Below are 19,189 nucleotides of genomic sequence, written 5' to 3' on the forward strand. Positions count from 1 at the left end.
GGATGATGCAAAAAGGTGACAACTATGCACTGCGAGGTCAGTTTTTGGCCTGTTCGGGGTCTGTTTGAGGTCATCTAAAAGGCCAAGGGTGCCCAACTAATAAAGCTAAGTGTGGGAACTGAAAAAACAGAGAGAAGACCAGAAAAAACGTGGAGAAGAGAGGAGGAACAGCCGCAACTGTGTTTTTGCTCATTTTGGAGCCTGTTTTGGCCGTAAACTGCTCATCCGAGGTCTGATTTGAGCACTTTGACATTGTAGACTGGGGTTTTGGGCCGTTCCGGACGCGATGGCGCTGTCCATTTTGCCAAATTTCTCACTCTTTTTCTGTTGTTTTTGCTGTGTAAGTTTCTTCTATGAGCAAAGCTTCCGCTCCAGTTTGTGATTGTATCTGGCATGTTTTACCCATATTGTGTGAGCTATTTGTCCCATTGGTGTTGGCCTAAGCTCATTTGTATCTAAATATCAGAAGTTCTCCTCTTTTGAGCTGAGTTTTTTGGGTGTATGTGTCTCTGTGTGGAGTGGGTAGAAGGGTTAGTCTCTCTCCTCTCACTCCGTCGGTGTGTTCCCTGTCTCGGACAGGTGGGTTGTGTAAGCCGAGTGGTGCTCCATAGTGTGTGTGTATCTTCCCAAGAGTGTGTGTCGGGTTGTTATAGAGGCGTTCTGTGTGTTTCCATCCCGCCCACAGCGTTATTGGACAGCAATGAACTTGCATCAGTTTTCAGCCGCAATGTCGATACCGCCACCAGGCTACAATGGTTGGAGCCCATATGAATACCCTTATTATCCATACCCGGGATATGCGCCTAGCCAACCCAAAGATTTCAAAGATGGCAACACGACAGTCAAATTTTTCACTTTTTCCGGGGTGAAAGATCGCAAGAAAGCATTGCAGTTTCTACAGCAATTCGACAACATCTATGCTTTGGGTAACTATACAGAAGAATCCAAGATTTCTCGAGCAATGGGATTACTTAAAGATAATGCTATGCAATGGTGGAGTTCAATCGCGACACAACCGCATGCTCCAAGGACCTGGCAAGCTTTCAAGACAGTTTTTTCACGTAGTTACATGACTTCTATGTTTGAAGTATGGATTTTGGCAGAGTGGGGCAGCTTGAAAATACTTGCCACCGAAACCATGGACGAATATAACCAAAGGTTCTCGACGTGTACCTTCCGATGTCCTTCTTTAGATATGTTCCCTTGGAGGTTCAAGCGAGCGATACACCATTGGACTACCATCACCATTGCAGGAATATTGTCTATCCAAACAAGTCTCTACCATGCAAGAACTTATGGACCATGCCACGATAGGCTACAAACTGATGAACGGAAAGCTAGAGTTTACCACAGAAGAATCTCAAGCCACTAACCACAACTTTCAGCAACAACGAACAAATTCTCGAGTGTCTCATGAAAATCAACCGCAAAGGCCTCGTTTGACGCCTGCTGATTTGAATTGTTTGACTCTCGTTTTAATACTGGTTTCAATGATTGATAATTTTACTCTCGGGTGGAGTAGTGAGAAATGATGTTTGAGAATGCTTGTTCATACTCATGGCCCGGACCCTTCTGGTTATTTGCGGGGGATGTATTAAATGATTGAAAAGTGTTGTTGTGACTCCCGGGCCTGACCTGGATGGTTATGCGGGAGGAGTATTAAGAAGTCTGAGCGGTGGTTACTCTCAGCACCTCCAAACGACGCAGGCTACGGTCTAGGGAGCGTTTGGTTGTAAAAGGCCTCTATATCTCCCAGCCCGGACCTTTTTAGGTTATGCGGGAGGAGTGATGAGGGAGTCGTTGAATATCTCCCGGCCCAGACCTTGTTAGGTTATGCGGGAGGAGTGTTCATCGGAGACTTTATGTTTCTATGTCTTGTAACATGCATATGTGAGCATTTGTGTTGCATTGTGATGTGCCAATCACTGAATATTCCTAATTGGATGAGATTGCCTGGGTATGTAATTTTAGTGCATCAAGACACCCGTGGAAGATCAGTGCGGTCTGGGTGTGATGGCTAATTTTACTACGCCGGAATATCAAGAGTTCCGATCTGGACGAAAGAAGAAGCCAACTCCTTGATCAAAAGAGCCGAAAGAAGAAGCTAACTCCTTATCAAAAAGAGCAAACTGATTGCCCCTCGGAATGTCCCTCGGAAATTTTTGAGCTAACTTGAGTTGTTTTGCAAATATGTTGTAATCGCGGACGATTACTCTCTTTCAAGAAGGGGGGATGTCACAAACTGCTGACCTATCAAGTCGGTGAAGAGCTGAGCCAACCTTCAGATCACGGCCGAGGGGCCTAAACCCTAGAAGAAGCAGAAGCAACAGAAGAAGCAACAGCAGATTTCCGCAATTCACGCTGGCTTGCTGACATGGCAGATTATACAGATTTCCTGATTTTGCGTTGACATGATGACGTGGCAGACTATACGAACGAATTTCCACATTTTGCGCTGACAGTGCTGACGTGGCAGTTGTACAGAATTCCATAATTTACATTGATAGCTTTTTGGCATTGCCTATGGACCAAAAGCTTTTGAGTTTGAAGGCTTTTCATGTAAGGTGTTTTTCATAGGCCAAGGGCCTTTAATTAAGTGCTAAGGGCTCATTCTCCGGCATGCTTCTTGGAGAAAAAGCAGAGTTTGGAGTACAGGATTGTATTGTGTTGATGCAATATAAAGAAATACCGAAAGGGGCGCCAAGGTTTGGGGCCAATACTCTCTGCGATGGAATTCTGCCACTCCGTGTCGCGTGTCGCGTGTCGTCTCTCTCTCTCTCTCAGTTCAGTTATTGGAGTGCTAAAAGTTTGTTCAGTCTATTCTTTTCTATTGTCACGTGGTGCCGTCTTATGACATCCATATACGAGAGCGGATACTTATTCTTGACAGTGAGCTTATTCAAGCCCTTGTCATCCACGCAAAAGCGCAGTGTTATCCTTTTTTCGAGAAAGTAACATAGGCGCTCCCCGCAGTGATTTACTTAGCCGAATAAAACCCCTGTCGAGATAATCTTTCAGTTGCAGCCGCTGAATCTCGTCCTCCTCAGTTTTACTAAACCGATAGGGTTGGTTTGAGAAGGACTGACTACCAGCCACCAACTCAATGCCATGATCTACTCCTCTCGAAGGCGGCAAGCTAAGAGGCAGATCATCAGAAAAAACATCTTTGAAATCAATCATGATTTCTCGGATCCAGTCGGATTCGTCGAAATCCCGTAATTCAACAGAAGAACATGAACATCTTTATAAAATTTAGTGATAGAAGCACCTAGGCACTAATGAATCAAACCAAGCAGATCGCACACATTGTTAAAAGTCAACATCAGAAGACTTTGTATCCGTATACGTTTCCAAAGCAGTAACAATTGGTATTGCAAAACCATTATTTATAGAAATCTGATTACAAAGCGAAATAGATACATGAGGCATGTCTTGTTTAACAAAAACAAGAGAGTGATGTACATAGTCTATATACAATGAGTCTCGTTTATCATAAAACCATGGAATTCCTAAAATAACATCCGCTTTGTCCAGGCGCATGATGTGGAAATCCAGGTTCTCTTTGTGATCAGCATGCTCGACGACAAATCTGGAACCCAAAGTCGTCCGAAAAGCTCTTATAGACATCTCCCGGCGCGATTCGGATCTGATGATATCCGCTCTTCAAATCGATCCCGCTGAAACACAAGGATCCTTGTAGTCGGTCAATCGATCCTAGAAATCGCAAATCTGTTCCTGATGGTGATTTTGTTGAGAGTTCTATAATCAATGCACATTCTCCAAGATCCATCTTTCTTCAAAACCAACAACACCGGAGAGCAGTAAGGTGAAGAACTCGGCTGGATAAGACCTTTTTCCAAGAGGTCTTTCACTTGATTCATAATCTCTTCATTCTGAGCTCGGCTCACACGGTAAGATGGCCGGTTTGGTGGTGTGCTTCCACGTATCAAATAAATGGTATGATCCTCAGGACGAGTTGGTGGCAACTCGCCTGGTAGGCCCTCAGAAAAGCAATCGGCATGAGTGTGGAGAAAATCTTGGCGTTCTTTTTCTAGATCAGACATATTTGTCCTATGTCATCATTCAACTCTTTCAAAAAGATCGAGTAACTGGATTTCATTAATTTTGAAACGGCCGAAGCCAATACAATAGGGACAGACTCGCCCTTAAGTTTTACATCAAGTACAATGGTTCGGCCCTTTTCTATAGTCAATGTCACTTTTCTCGCCGGATACTCGACCACGGCGTTGTTCTTATGGTACCAGGGAATTCCCAAGAGGACATCACAACCTTCCAAGGGCATAATGTAGAAGTCCTCGTGCCCCAAATACCCATGACAATGCAACCGAAGTTTGCCAATGACAAGTGTAATGGCTACGTCCCTGCCAGGTACCGCTAGAACCACCTCTGCTACTGGTCCCATCCAATCGGGTGTAATCTCAAGCCGCGCCGCCAATTCAGGTGAAATGAAGTTGGCCTTGGCTCCTCCATCAAAGAAATTCGCGGCTTTTTTATCTTTCACTTTTGCCCCAAGCTCGACAAAGTTATGTACTCTCATCAATCGTGCTTGGGTCAATACCCATGCAATCTGGAACCAGTCCTGGCCTTTCTTCATCTTGACCTTTCTGTGCCTTTTTAGGGCACTTCACGGAGATGTGTCCTTGTTTCCCGCATCCAAAACACTTCCCCTCTTTGATGTAGTTGGCTCTCTCCTACAGAGTGAGTCGGGGTCGTGCATCCTTATCTTTCTGATCTTGGGGGCTCTTCTTCTTTCTACTTTCATTTTTAGAAGTCTGTTCGGTTTTCTGTGTCATGATCTCATCTGTAGGGTAAGTCAAACTGCCTAAGTATATGGCAAAGCCCCGTTTCGCATGACTCATTAGTTCTTGAATAGAAATTAACTTTTGCTCTAAGCAGTGATCTCGGATCTCCGTAGAAAGCCCCAAGGTAATCCGCTCAATCTTTTCTTTAAACGAGATCTTCTTAAATGAAGAAGCGGGTAGAAAAGAGCTCCAAAATCTCTCGCAATATACGTCCAAGGTATCTTTCTTGGTCATCCGAAGATGGTTCCAAGCAGTTCATACGTCACATTCGTACTCCCGAGTCAACCAAGAAGAAATAAAAAGCCTTTTGAATTTCAGCCATTTAATTGGCGCTTTCTTGTTCAAGAGAAGGGTGGACCACCATGTGAGAGCATTTCCCTTGAAGTAAGAGGTAGCCCTCCGAATCTTGGAGTGCTCTGAGTAATGCCCTCCAGAGAAAGCTATATCAAATTGTTGTATGAAGGCCAAAGCCCTCGAAGCATCTCGAAATCCAGAAAATGTGTCAAATTTAATTGACTGTCCACCTTCTTTAAATTCTGGAACTTTCTTGCTTCTATCCTCCAAAAAGTCGTACTGGTTGGCTTTATAGAAATTCTTCTTCTTTGCATAAAATCTGTGATCATCGGAGTCCGAACTATCTGAAGATGAGTCCTCTGTAGAACTGTCTGAAACTGGGCGAAACTTAGGCTTCTTTTCCTTTTTCTTGCCCTTTACGAAGCTTTGCTTTTTGCTTCGCTTTTTCCCTTTTCTATCTTCTTCACTCAAGTCAGAAGAGCTAGAAGAATTGTCAGAAGAAGAATAAAAACTGGATACTCCTTCAAATCTAACATGCTTTTTCTGCTTCCTTGCCGAGGCAAAAGCAAATTGACGACCCAAATAACCAGGAAAGTCAATTCCTTTCTTCTGCTTTTTGTCGTGCTTTTTGGCTTTGTTGGTTGCGTCAAAAAGCTGGGTAATTCGTGTATCAACCACCTCCTCCAATTCTTGCTCTGTACACATCCTCAGAGTATGAGGTTTCTTGAGTGCCGATTTGAGGGGTGGTTCTATGGCCTTACGTCACTGTGAGTGCACTTCGTCGAAGGATGTCTGCGTCAAAAATTTTGCAAATTTGGGATCTTTCGGAAGATTTATCATCATCTTTGTCGCATTGTCAACCAATTGTCGACGCTCCATCTCTTCAATCTCCGCCTGAGTAGGCCGAGGCGTGTCATACTCCTTGTGAGAATCTTCGTTGTGATCTCTTCCCGCATCCCCAGATGCAAAGGAAGTCGACTGATCTCTGTTTGAATCCATAAGTGTCGCGAGAAAAAGGATCAGATTTTCCGGTAGAGGAGAAATCGGCCGTACTCTGATACCACTGTAACAAACTTGGGCACTCCAAGTTAAGATTATACCGCGACAAAGCAACACAGCAGAGATTCACTTCAAAACGATTCACGTTCACAATTGATTCGACACAGCCCGGCGGAGTTCCATGCCTAGAGATATTGGCCCCAAAGACTGGTGCCCCATCCGGTATTTCTTTTTGTATTAAATCTGTGCTCAAAGTACAAGGGAGTGGGAGGGTCTCACTCTCAGACTCTGCGTCCAAATGCTCTGCAGAGTGGGAGTCCTACCCACACTTATAAAGGTTTACAAGGGATGCTAAAAGCAGAGCCCCAAAAGCTGAAAATCAAAAGCTTTCAAAAATAAAGCAATTTTGATTCTCAAGCCTTGCTTAATAATTAAAGCAAGTTCCAAAAGCTGCCAATAAACTTTGCGTAGGAAACAGCAGCCAAATTTCCGTATGCTCTGCCACGTCAGCACCCGTTTTATTCCGCCGGATATTGCGCCGCAATTCACGGGTCTACCACATCAGCTTTTCAGCGCGTTTTACGGGATTCTGCAGGTGTGTGTGTACTACTGGCTGCCACATCACTGGTTTGTGACAATATTAACTTAGCAAGTTTGCCCTACCCAGTTTCCCAACAAAGTCACTTATTAATAGCAAGTGAAACATGGCTAAAATAGGAAAAATGGGCTCTGTGTACTGTAAAATGCTCATGATGGCTACTGACTCTAATGCTGATGATCATGATGTGTGCAGAGGATATCCAACTACTCTAAAGTGCCTGGACATGCACGGCCTACGCACAGGCTCACAAAGGTGCCAGAACACTCTAAGCTGACCTGAACCCTTGACTTGAAGTAGCTTGTCCACATGCACACAGGGTTGGATGTGCACGTGACATTCCCCTCCTTTTTAAAGTGAGGTACTGATATCGAGCTGTATGGCTTCCTTGTAGTTTGCCAACAACTCTGGGTAATCTTTAAAAAACTCTTCATCGACCCACACTGCTTCGTGGGTTCCTCGATCCTTAAACTTCAAAAAGTACTATCTGACTTACTTCTTTGAGCCGTGGCGAAACCAATGCAACAACACTTGCTCCGGCCCCATGACTTCTGCTTCATCGATGATCTCCGGCTCTTCTTCGGAAATGTCCTTCGGAGGTGTTCCCTGAAACACTTTCAACCAAGAAACATGGAAAACGTTGTGCATTGACCATGAGTTAGACAATTGCAATTTCATAGAAAACCCATTTATCTTTTTAATGACAGGAAATGGACCATACATTCTGAAAGACAACTTTGGACACTTCTTTCCAACTTGCTTAAGACATTGCTTCATGATTCTTAAATACACCCAATCGCCTTCCTTCATAAAAACATCCTGACGATGCTTGTTGACCGGCCGTGAGTAAGACTCCTGAGCTTTGCTTAGCCGAAGCTTCACACTCTCAGAAATCTTATCCAACGACTGACTTTCAGCATTGGCATCAGGCATTTGACTGACCGAGCGAGTCAAAAGTGACTGGAACGAACGACCAAAAGCTACATCATACGGAGTTCTACCAATGACAGAGGAATAAGAGTCATTCAAATAGTCTGAACCAATGGGAGATAGAGCTCCCAATGAGACTGCTGATCATGTACATACGACTTTAAAACATCAAAAGCCAACTGATTGTAAATCTTTGTTTGACCATTTGACTGTGGATGAAAAGCCGATGAAAAATTCAACTTAATGCCAAAATTTTCAAAGAGTGCGTGCCAAAAATTGGGCGTGAACTGAACATCTCTATCTGAACAAATCTATTTTGGCAAACCACAGAGGGGGTACCAATGCTTAATGAACAACCGTGCTACATCTTGTGCGGTGACTGTGGCCTTACAAGGAATCAACATGCAAAACTTGCTGAAACGATCAACAATTGTCAAACATTGAGTGATCCTTGAATGCAAACTGAAGGTTAGTCACAAAATCCATGGAAATATCTTAAAAAGGTCCATCGGGAATAGGCAGCGGAAGCAAGAGGCCTTGCTGCTTATCCCGAGGAGCTTTTACCTTTTGACACATAGTACACTGTGTGACATAACGAAACACATCCTTTGCATTTTAGGCCAATAAAAGAATCTTTCTATTTTTTCCAAAGTGGTGTTCATTCCCCTGTGCCCACCCATGAGAGTCATGTGCATCGTGCAATATGGTTGTGCTGAGAGAGGGCAACACACATATACGGTGACAAAAATACAACAAACCTTCACGAATGAGATAGTTGCTAGGCCCTTGGAAAGCAAGAGCATGCAACCATTGCTTACAAAACTCGGAATCTGCGTACTAATTCTTCATGTTGTCGAAAGACACACCCTGAAGAGAAACTGTGGATCGCGACTCAAGAGCCAGGATCTGTCCTTTGCGACTTAACACATCTGCAACAGGGTTAGCTTTTCCAGGCACATACTCAATCAAACCTCCAAATTGCTCAACAAATTGTGACCACCGTGCTTGGCGACCACTCCAATGTGCACTAGGCATAGACTGGAGCCACTTGAGGGCTTGGTGATCTGTGCGAACTGTGAACTCTCTACCATACAGAAAATGCTTCCAATGCTTAAGAGAGTGAATGACAAACAAAAGTTCTTCATCATAAACTAAATAGTTCTTTTCTGCACTATTGAGCTTCCGACTAAGGAATGCAACTGGACGGCCATGCTGCTGAAGCACAGCACCTCTGGCGACATTGCTTGCATCAGTCCATACCTCAAAGGGATCATCCCAAGAGGCAAGGATAAGACACGGCGCTTCTGTCACTCCAACCTTGAGAGCTGCAAAAGCCTCGATGGTTGCTTCGGGCAAATCCACGCGTTGTCGGCGAGTCTTTACCCCTTTCAAAACATATGTCATGAGTGCGGCAATGCGTGCAAAATTCTCTATGTGCGAACTATATAATTGACATAGACCAAGAAAAAAACGCACATCATATGAAATTTTGGGCAAATCCCAATTACGTACACTTTCCACCTTCGCGGGATCTAGCTCGATGCCTTCTGCAGAAATGATATAACCCAGATAAGTAACTTCCGTGAGAAAAAACTCAGATTTCTTAGCTGCAATGTACAACTGGCACTCATCCAAACAGGTTAATACCCTTTCTACATCCTTTTCATGTTCTTCCCACGATGCAGAAAAAATGAGAATATTATCAAGAAAGATGAACATATATACACCAACCATATCGCCAAAATGGCCTACAATGAGACGGTTAAAGATACCCATGACACCTGTCAATCCAAAAGGCATAACCACATACTCCCATTGCCCTCGCTCCGTGTGAACAACACTCTTGTAAATGTCGCCTTTGAATACCCTTACCTGATGGTATCCACTTTTGAGATCGACCTTACTGAAAACGTTTGCCCCATTGAGCCTATCGAGGATATGCTCAATGCGAGGGATCTGAAACTTGTTCTTGACGATCATCTTGTTCAATGCCCTGTAATCAACACACAAACGAGACGAACCATCCTTCCCACGGACAAACAAAATAGGAGCAGCAAAAGGACTTACACTAAGACGTATGAATCCCCTGGCCACCAACTCCGTGAGTTGCCTCTCTAACTCTTCTTCTTGAATCTTGTTCAAACGGTAGGGAGCCTTACTCACCAGCTGTACCCCCTCCGTGAGTTCAATACAATGGTCCTCTGGCCGCTCGGGTGGGAGACGGAGTGAAAGATCATCCTGCAAAAAAAGATGCTTAAACTTAGTAAACAAAGCTAAATACCTGTCTGGAGCTTGAATGCTCTGGGTAACTGGAGCGGCATAGATGAATGCCGCTTGTGCTCCTCTTCATAATTCGCGCTTCGCCTGTACATGAGAAATGAGAGGAAAAGAATGCAGACCCTCCTCACCACGAATGATCATGGGAGAGTCACTTTTGGCATTTAAAGTGAAAGTCCGTCCAGTCAATGAGAGGGTTATGCTCTCAAAACCATCTAATGCCCAAAAGCATATCACATCCTGAGAGAGGAGACACGACAAATTTTCTACGGAAGGCAGCCTGTTGAACTGTAAACAACACATCAAGGCACTCTTGCGTAATGAGAGAGTCCATACCGGGAGCGAAGCCCGACACCTCGAGAGGAAATGTCTGGCTAACCTCTAGGCGGGCTCTCTCTACAAGAGAGGCATTAATCACATCATGCATACTGCCTGAATCAAACAATATGACAAAACGTTGACCCTTCACATGAACAAAACATTTAAAGAGAGACTTATCAATGTGTGTGTCAGAAACATGTGAAGACTCAGATTGGTTCATTAAAGTGCTTGTGATAGCTGTCGGTGCTTTGGGTTCTTTCGGTGGACAAGCCTTCTTAATGTGACCCTTGACGTGACATTGATAACATCTACCTTCCTTAGCATAAATCACTTGTTCTTCAGCCATTATGTATCCTCCTATAATTTCTTGTGCGGATTTTTCATCCGGGGTTAGCTTAGGTTTTGCAGGTGCTTTAGCTTTACCCTTAGATTCATTTTGAGAGTTCTTTTCCAAAGGATTAGAGAAAGATTGGCTAGAAGAGTTACCATTCTTATCGTTCTTACTATTCTTAGGGTTCTGAGGAGTCTGAGAGGTACTGTGAGAAGACTTGTTCTCCTTAGGCTTTCCCTTGTTGTGCTTCATCTCCTGTGCGAGAGCAATCGCTACCACCTTGTTGAGATCAATGGGATCGAAGACTTCGACATCAAACCTCATATGTCGTCCAACCCAAAAATAAAAGCCTCTTTGCGCTTCGCATCCGATTTGCGTAATTAGGTGCCAAGCTACAAAACACAGTTAGAAAAAGACATGACTGGAGTACCATTTTGCTTGAGATTGTGCCAATCTTCCTTTAACCGTGCTAGGTACTAAGGTGGCAAGAACCGCGCCTTGAGCTTGTCTTGGAGGTCGGCCCAATTGAAAGAAAGGGGCACGCCGTCCTCGGCTTCCTCTAGGTGCACGGCCAATTGCTCCTCTTGCCACACTTGATACCAATTAATGGCATCACCGGCAAGATACGTGGCTGCTGTCAAAACTTTGCTATTCTTTGTCTTCTTAGTTGTCGCAAAATAAGCATTAAATTGATGCAACCAAGAATGAATAACATTAGCGTCCATCTTACCGTCATACTTACTTAATGTCAACTTTTCAGTGACGGGGTTATTCGAATCCGCTTCTCGACTTGTGCTACCTCATGATTCTTTAGTGGCTCCAACTTCGAGGTGAGTACCTGTAGGACCAACTCTTGCATGCATTAATCACATCTTGATCATACAAATCATGTGTGTCGTGCCTTGGAGAAGACAAGACTGAGATCTCCTGATTCTTTTCAATCAGCACCTGCACATTAGAAAATAGTAGGACCAACTCTTGCATGTGTTGATCTCTCTGTGCTTGTCTATCCTCAGCCACCAAGTGCGCTTGCTCATAGTCATGCTCCAAGGCTACCCTTCTGTCTTCGGTTGCCAAGCGCGCTTACTCGCCCTCACGCTCCAAGGCCGGCCGTCTTCCTTCGCGCTCGCGAGCAATTCGGCTATTCTTTCTTTGTGCTCGCAATCCAATTCTACTTTTCTTTCTGCGGCTGCCAAGCGTGCTTGCTCGCTCTCACGCTTTATGGCTGCCATTCTTTCTTTGTGTTCACGATCTAATTCTGCCTTTCTTTCTGCGTTTCTTTCTTCGCGCTCGCGCTCCAAGGCGGCGCGTTGCGCTTCATGTCGTAACTTCATATCCATCATCGTCTTGACCAAAGCCTCCATAGGATTTAATGCAATCCTTGGCGTAGATGGGGAAGGAGGGGGGACCGGAAAAACCTCCTGGTGGGAAAAATTCTTCTTCGCCACTTCCATGCGAAGTATCCATTCCGCTTCGGGTAATGACCATACACTGAAGTCTTGGGTTCTTAAGTTCACGAGGAACTTGGGGTCTTGTGGTTCTTGGGTTCTTGAGGGTCTTGAGTTCTTGAGGTTCTTCTTTAGCTTGCAATCTGTGTTAGAGAAGGATCTTCTCTTACTCGAGCTCTTCTCTTTCCTGCAGGCGCACCCCTTGGCGGCCTTGTGCTCACACCAGGGTTGCTTTTTCCCACCTCACGTTGATTGGCCGGCCGCTAAGTGCACGGTCCGCTCTCAATGAGTTAAAAGAGGCACAAGGGGAGGCTAGACAAGCCCTTCTTTCTTGGGTTTCCTGTCACTCTTCAAAACCACGATTAGGAATCGACACACCCAAGTGGGCTTGGGTTACGTGCGACCGCAACAAGCAAAAAAATTCTTGTGGTTCTACCTTGAGTGATACAGAACATTGCCAAAGCTCTGATACCAATGTTAGGTGCGGATGTGAATGTTGAACTTTGCTCAAGATGAGTGCTCCGAACTGTGCTCAAGGTTCCTTTTACTTACGGAAGGGAGAGCCTTCCGTTCCTTTAGTGAGAGAGTGCAAATGATCACAAACAAAGTGGATAAACACTGTGAATGAAGGTGCTGAGACAGAGAGATAGAGAGAGACAAATACAACACCAGAATGTTGTCAACCCCTTCTCCAAAGGCCCCACTCTCTATGGCGAGAGCGGTCTACTATTGATTGCACAAATCTCTACAATGCAATGGACTTGCCGACGATGTCGACGACGATGAGGACGACGACGAGACGGGCTGGAAACTGAAAATGCTAAGGGCTGAAATCTGCAAATCTTGTATCTGCTGAATTCTGACCCTATGTCGGTGACGACGGCAATGATGACGATGCGACGACGACGCGCTGAAAACGCAGATGCTGAAATCTGCGAATAGCGGCCTGAATCTGCAAACTTTGGCTGATCTAACCGTGCGGCGAGGATTTGTTGCGGGAAGGTGAGATCTGCGAGTTTTGGGGGCTGCGGTGCAGAGTCCACACACTGAAAACTGAAAACGCTGATGTAGAAACTGGGTGTGTCGCCGAGGATCTGCAAATTGCTAGGCTAAAATGCTGGTCCAAAAACGCCAGGGCTGAATCTGTATCTAATGCAGAAAATGCTAGGAAAACTGCAATCGCCAGGCTGACCTGCAAGTGGCAAAGCACTGGGGCTGATCTGCACTTGGGAAAAACGTTGGTTGTCTAGGTAGCTTGAAAACACTAGGTCTTCTTGTTGGTCTTGCTGAGAAGGTGCACTTCCACTATGGTCTACTGCCTCTTCTGCCAGAAATCCCTAGCGCTAGCTTTTCTTATATACTGGCTTAGTCAAATTGCCCTACCCAGTTTCCCAACAAAGTACTTATTAATAATAAGTGAAAAATGGCTAAAATAGGGAAAATAGGTTTTCTGCACAGTAAATATAAAATGCTCCCGATGGAATCTGATGGTAATGCTGATGATCATGCTGTGTGCAACCGGAGGATATGCATCTACTCTAAGTGTCTAGACATGCACGGTCTACAAACAGATTGACAAAAGTGCCAAAACACTTCCTAAGCTAAGCTGACTGAACCCTTGTCATGAAGTAGCTTGTCCACATAGGGTGAGATGTGCACATGACAGGTACCCGTCCGATGGGGCCCTTGGGGACACACACATAATAAAAAAAGAGAGATTGCGAAAGGATGATGATGTGGCAGCTGTGTGGCCAGCCGGCAAATCGCGCTGACTGCTCACATGGTAATGTACGGACTTTTCGTAAATTGCGCTGACTACTGGGCAACGCTAGCTTGTGGGCCTGAATGCTTTTGAGATTGAAGCTTTTCATGTAATTGCTTTTGAGAAGGCCCAGGGAGCCTTTAAATATGTAACTAAGGTCTCTCTTCTCTTCTCAAATTTGCCTAGGAGCATTGAGCAGAGGGGAACCTCGAACTTTGTACTTTGCTCAAGCATTAATATAAAACTAAATACCGAAAGGGGCGCCAAACTTTGGGGCCAATACCTCTGGGCACAGAACTACGCCGGGCCATGTCGTCTCTCTATTGCATTGTGATAAAGTTTGTGAAGTGATTTTAAGTGATTTCTCGTGTGTCGTGCCAGATTTCCGATATGGGGTATCCAAGTCTGTTACACCTTGTCTAGCACAAAGGGTCGTCGACTTTTATCTGTGGAAAAGCTGTGTTTTCCCAAGCGGCTTGGAGGGCTGAATATTTTGGAATTGTGAAGTCATGTTCTAGCTAGGAAAGCTATGCTATTGCAAGTGGTGATCACATTTGTGTGTGCATATTGTCATGCCATCTTTTGGTCACTAGCCGCTAACATACTGAACGTCATTTTTGGGAAGCTTGAAGAACACATTCCAGGATGTCCCATTATTTCCTCTCTCATTATTGATTGGAAGGCTGTCATTTCGCATTTGACATGGCATGGTCAATAATCCTCTCTAACTCCCTCAATTGGAGAGTCTACATTGGAGGAGGGCATTCTCTTCAACTTTGGTCCAATGGTCTCCCTCCTAGGCGTCTTTTCTTTCCCAAAGAGGAATATGCCAGGTGCATCAAGTGGTGGATGACACAGATCATGTTCTTTCGTTCGTTGATGCGGTGCCCCGTTTTCGGTTTGGTCTCAATATTCTCCTCTACGGTGAAAAATTCAAAGGATGCTTGTTGATCACTCAACCACTTTTCTGATTGAAATCTTGCTACTACTAGACTGGAATGCATTTCAGCCAACAATGTTTATGCCCTCCTACAATCAAATATGTGGATTGTGCGTCATGGTAATCAATTGTGGTCACTCTCCAAGTCATCCTTGTGGTGGCAACGAACATTGTCTAGCATTTGGCAGAGTCATCTACCTCTAAAGGAACATATTTTTCTTGTGGCGCTGCTTAGTGGGAGCTCTACCTGTTTGCAGTTTATTGCATGCACGGCATATCGCGCCTTCTTGCTGCCTAAGGTGCCATGAATTCAGCTGAGGAGATTGTGCCACACTTGTTGTGGGGTTATCGCTGCTCCAAATCCTTCATTCAGCAAGTGTCGACTGCGTTTTCCTTCCAGCATTTTCCACAGACAATTTTGGCTTTTTAGGCTGCTCCTGTCTCTCCAATCTCAATTTATCGTGTTTTCTAATTGGGTCAGATTTTGGGTTTTGTGGGCCATTTGGCACCATAGGAAGTCATTAATGTTTCAAGGCACTGTTGTTGACCCCTTTCCCTACTTCAAATTGTCGCTTGGTCAAGCGCTGCAATTCGCTCATGATGTTGGGGACATCACTTTTGATGCCTACAGGATTTACTATTGTTTCTAGCCCTTGGAGCCTCATGGTGCTCCACTTTTTGTATCTCTTATTTGTCATGGGTTTTCCACGCTTTGAGGTTTCCCACTTGTAAATTCCACCAACAAGATTTACAAATAAAAAAAAGTGTATGTGTGAGTCTATATATGTATGTATGTGTACATAACACACATACATACATGTTTGTACGTATTTATGTATATGTATGTGTGTGAGCAAACATACATACACTCAGTGATCCTCAAGAAAATTTATATTACAACAACGTAGCCATCTAACGATGACCTGTAAAGTTACATCTAAAAGCCATAAAAAGAGTACAAGATTGCAAGAATGAGGACTCGGGATAGCCCACCTCAAAAGGTAAAATAGGCGTTACAGAACTAGGTAAACAGAAACAACACCCGCAGATAGAGGCATGCTTAAAAGTCTTCTATCACATTCCGAAACATGTGGATTTGGAAGCAATAAGAATAAGTTCATCAAAAGCAAATAGGATCTCTGACCCAAAGTGATGACGTGGCATGCCCTACTTGAAGAGAAATGATCGAGCTTACAAGAGAAACTGAGCCAACCAGCTGAAAGAACCTTAGAAGCACCGACCGTGGAGCCCGAAACCCTAAAAAGACCAAAAGCTTGAACTCTGAGGATTTTTGTAAATCACGTTGACATGCAGACGTGGCAGATCGTACAGATGCTGACGTGGTAGGGCTATATGGATTTGCTATATGGATTTTCTGCGTTTCGCGCTGGCTATGCCACGTGGCAGGCTGTACGGATTGGCTGTTTTGGGCTAGTTTCAGGGCTAGCTTTTGGGAGCAGATGCTTTTGGGGTTCAGTGTGGACGTAGAGTCTGAGAGCAAAGGATTCTCGGGATTGTACCTTGTAATGATCGATAATAAAGAAATATTGAAAGGGGCGCCGGTCTTTGGGGCGAGTGCTTCTGGGTGCGAAACTCCGCCATGCCCCCCCCCCCCCCCCCCCCCCCCCGCCCCTCTCTCTCTCTCTCTCTCAAAGTTCAGTGATTTTGAAGTTTCTGTTCGTGTGTTGCTGTTGATTTCTCGCTTGGAGTGTCCAAGCCTGTAACAATCTCAAAAAATGTTCTCCCTGCAAGGTCCTAGAATTCTACTCACTGCTTCCATTATTTCAAGAAATAGCTTCTCTTCCACTCAGCAAAAGCTCAAAAGACAGCCTTCATCATTTTCCCTATAACCGTTTGCCAAAAAGTGGTAGGGTTGACAGATGACAAAGCAAGCTACTAGACAAAAAACTAAAGCATGTTACAAGGGTTGTCACTTTTATGCATTTGAAGGGTTTGATCCTCACCAGCAATGTACATGAAATAACAGATGATCGTGTGATATTTGATGAATCCACTAAAAAGTTGAGTTAGTATCCTATCCGACGAGATGGCACTGACGAGCTGCTTACTAAGGAAGCGCCCATAAACGTAGAGCATTGCTGTGAAAAAGAAATGCCTACAAACAGTATGAACATAAGACATGTGAAAGAGATGCAAATGAAAGGTATCAAGGATCCACAACACAAACCAATTGAGCAGGCGAAAACCAGGGAGCTGCTTCTCTCGTTGGGAACGAGCTGCGAGAGCAAAGAGCTCTCTGGCCATAAAAATCTGAATGACTACAATCATCCCCCAGATATATAAGTGACCCATGTACAAAATAAGGATAAATCCACCAATCATCCATATAGTCGAGAGGGTGCGAACACGGAATTTTTTATACTTCTCACGGTCATCCACTAAAAGGTTCTCACCATTTGCTTCATTCTGCAAACATACAAATGATTTCAGGAAGGCAGTAGGACAAGTTGTCGGTCAATGTAGATGTAACATGCGCTGGCAAACATACTCTGTTCTCTTCACCAGGGCGCCTTCGTACTCGATGCCGAATCCTCAACATTTTAAGCAGTATTCTTTCAAAATTTCAGAGTAAACCTATTCTGCGAAGCTCCATGATCTGCGATTCAGAAAAAAAAAAAAAAGGAGGGTGTGCCTCTGTGTGTGTGCGTGAGAGAGAGAGAGAGAGAGAGAGGGAGGGGGGGGGGGGGGGGGGGGGGGGGGGTTTACTGCAAATTTTGGCGCTCGACTTGACTCACGGGTTGTGAGGACTGATTGCAAAATCGGCGCCGTCAGCTGCGATTCAGTCGTCCGAGAATGCGAGCAGGATTTTCGTTTCCGCTTGTAACAAAATCGTAGCAGCGTGGAAGATAGGCAACCTGAGTCTTCGAAACACAGATTTGTAGCATTTGCATTTTTTTTACTACGCTTCACTTTTTTTTAACGCGGGTGGCCCAAAACCTTTGTTAAAAAGCAAGGGTTCTCAGGCAGCCACGTGGCAAACTAGAAAATTCAAGTATCAAACGAGCAAGGTCGTGAATTTGTGTCACAAGGGCTTGCTTGACTCACTTATCATACTGGCTGCTACTAAATATAAATCCCATTAATTAAGAGGATCCCAACCCCAACGTGTCTCCTCCCTCGCCATCTGCTCACACCTCTCTTGCCATCCCTCCGCTCTCCTCTTTGCAAACCTCGTGTGCACAAGTCTGGCTCACAAGCGCACAAAGCAGCAACATAAAATCACGCAAAGAGAGAGGCATGGCCATGCGCAACATACAGAGAGGAGGAGATGTTGGGTCGAAAGCATCTACTCATGTCCATGTCACCCCTCCTCTGCGCAATCTCTTTGCACGCCCTGCACCCTCTCCTGGCCTCCCTTCCATTGCCTCACCCCTCCTGCACGCATTGCATCTCATCAGCTTCTTGCCCTGATACTGGTCTTCATCGTCCTACACAGGTCCCCAAATTCTATGAGTGCAGTCAAGACATAAAGGCATCCACCACTCAATCACACGCCTCGCGACACACTTGCACACACACACAAACAGAGAGAGGGGGGGGGGGGGGGGGGGGGGGGAACGACAACACACCACCTTCCACGCTCATTGCTCTCGTGCTCACTGATCCTATGCTCTTGTGGGAGAGAGGGACAGACCCAGAGCTGCGCCCCTCACTTATAGACCCAATGTCGGCACCCACCGTCTCTGAAAGAGCATTCCAGACACAAATGCACCCGCCCGTAAAGACAAAATGGGACTTTCCTTTGTGAAAGTAGCATCTCCTCTGGGTTCCTCGCTTTTTTAATTTCCTTGAAACGTGCAAAGATACTCGGGAGAGATACTTAGAAGAGAACAAAGCATGTGGCATTGAGAAATTTTCTACCACAATTAAATTTTTATCAACATTTGATAAAAATGACATAGAGAGTAAAACAAAAAGTGTTCTTCTATTTCATCATTAGAAGAGAGCTTCATAAGCTTGGTTGTACAGATAAGTGGTGAGGAAGGCACGTCTTTTTCGCCAGCATCAACAAGTGCACACCATTGGATTCAAACATTAGACTATTATGCTAATAGCTATGATGCAACGATGATCCTAACCATTCTCAACTTAACACTTGGAAAATCCAAGGCTTATCTGGTACTCTTGGATCTCCATAGGTACCCTGTTGACAGCTGGGTCAACAGCACGACATAACTCAACAAAGCCTTATTTTTTGAGAGTTATGGAATGTTGGGGATTATGGTTATAAACATCATTCGTAATAAGTAGGTAGTCTAGTTACAGAAGCCGAGGTGCAATGGCACTTCCAGATTGTAAATACGAAGCCATTTGACCCCTCAAACTCTATTTTTGGTTAAACTACGGTAGCCTTAGTATATAAGGTACCTAGGTCATTTTTGTAAGAATAACTTTTATCATAATCATAGTTTTAGCGTTGCCATCTACTATGTGAGAGAGAGCGT

General features: G+C 44.7%; 1 protein-coding gene across 4 annotated transcripts in view; it reads right to left on the minus strand.

Moving 5' to 3' along the window:
* Nucleotides 1–17,634, minus strand: part of LOC147458958 (phosphatidate cytidylyltransferase 2-like) — a 101,520-nt gene extending 83,886 nt beyond the window's left edge. For 2 of the 4 annotated variants that reach the window (XM_086510371.1, XM_086510368.1), the window contains exons 1-4: nucleotides 17,480–17,634; nucleotides 17,233–17,340; nucleotides 16,912–17,150; nucleotides 16,688–16,839 (exon numbers count right to left, since the gene is read on the minus strand). In XM_086510371.1, coding sequence (XP_086366497.1) covers nucleotides 16,688–16,839; nucleotides 16,912–17,150; nucleotides 17,233–17,283 — 442 coding nt within the window. In that variant the 5' untranslated portion in view covers nucleotides 17,284–17,340; nucleotides 17,480–17,634. Of the gene's footprint in view, nucleotides 1–16,687; nucleotides 16,840–16,911; nucleotides 17,151–17,232; nucleotides 17,341–17,450 lie in introns of all 4 variants that reach the window. The other 2 variants (XM_086510370.1, XM_086510369.1) reach the window with 2 other exon arrangements.
* Nucleotides 17,635–19,189: the final 1,555 nt, after the last annotated feature.

The sequence above is a fragment of the Adiantum capillus-veneris genome, chromosome 4 (assembly GCF_014529385.1).
Source record: "Adiantum capillus-veneris isolate H3 chromosome 4, ASM1452938v2, whole genome shotgun sequence".
NCBI lineage: Eukaryota > Viridiplantae > Streptophyta > Polypodiopsida > Polypodiales > Pteridaceae > Adiantum > Adiantum capillus-veneris.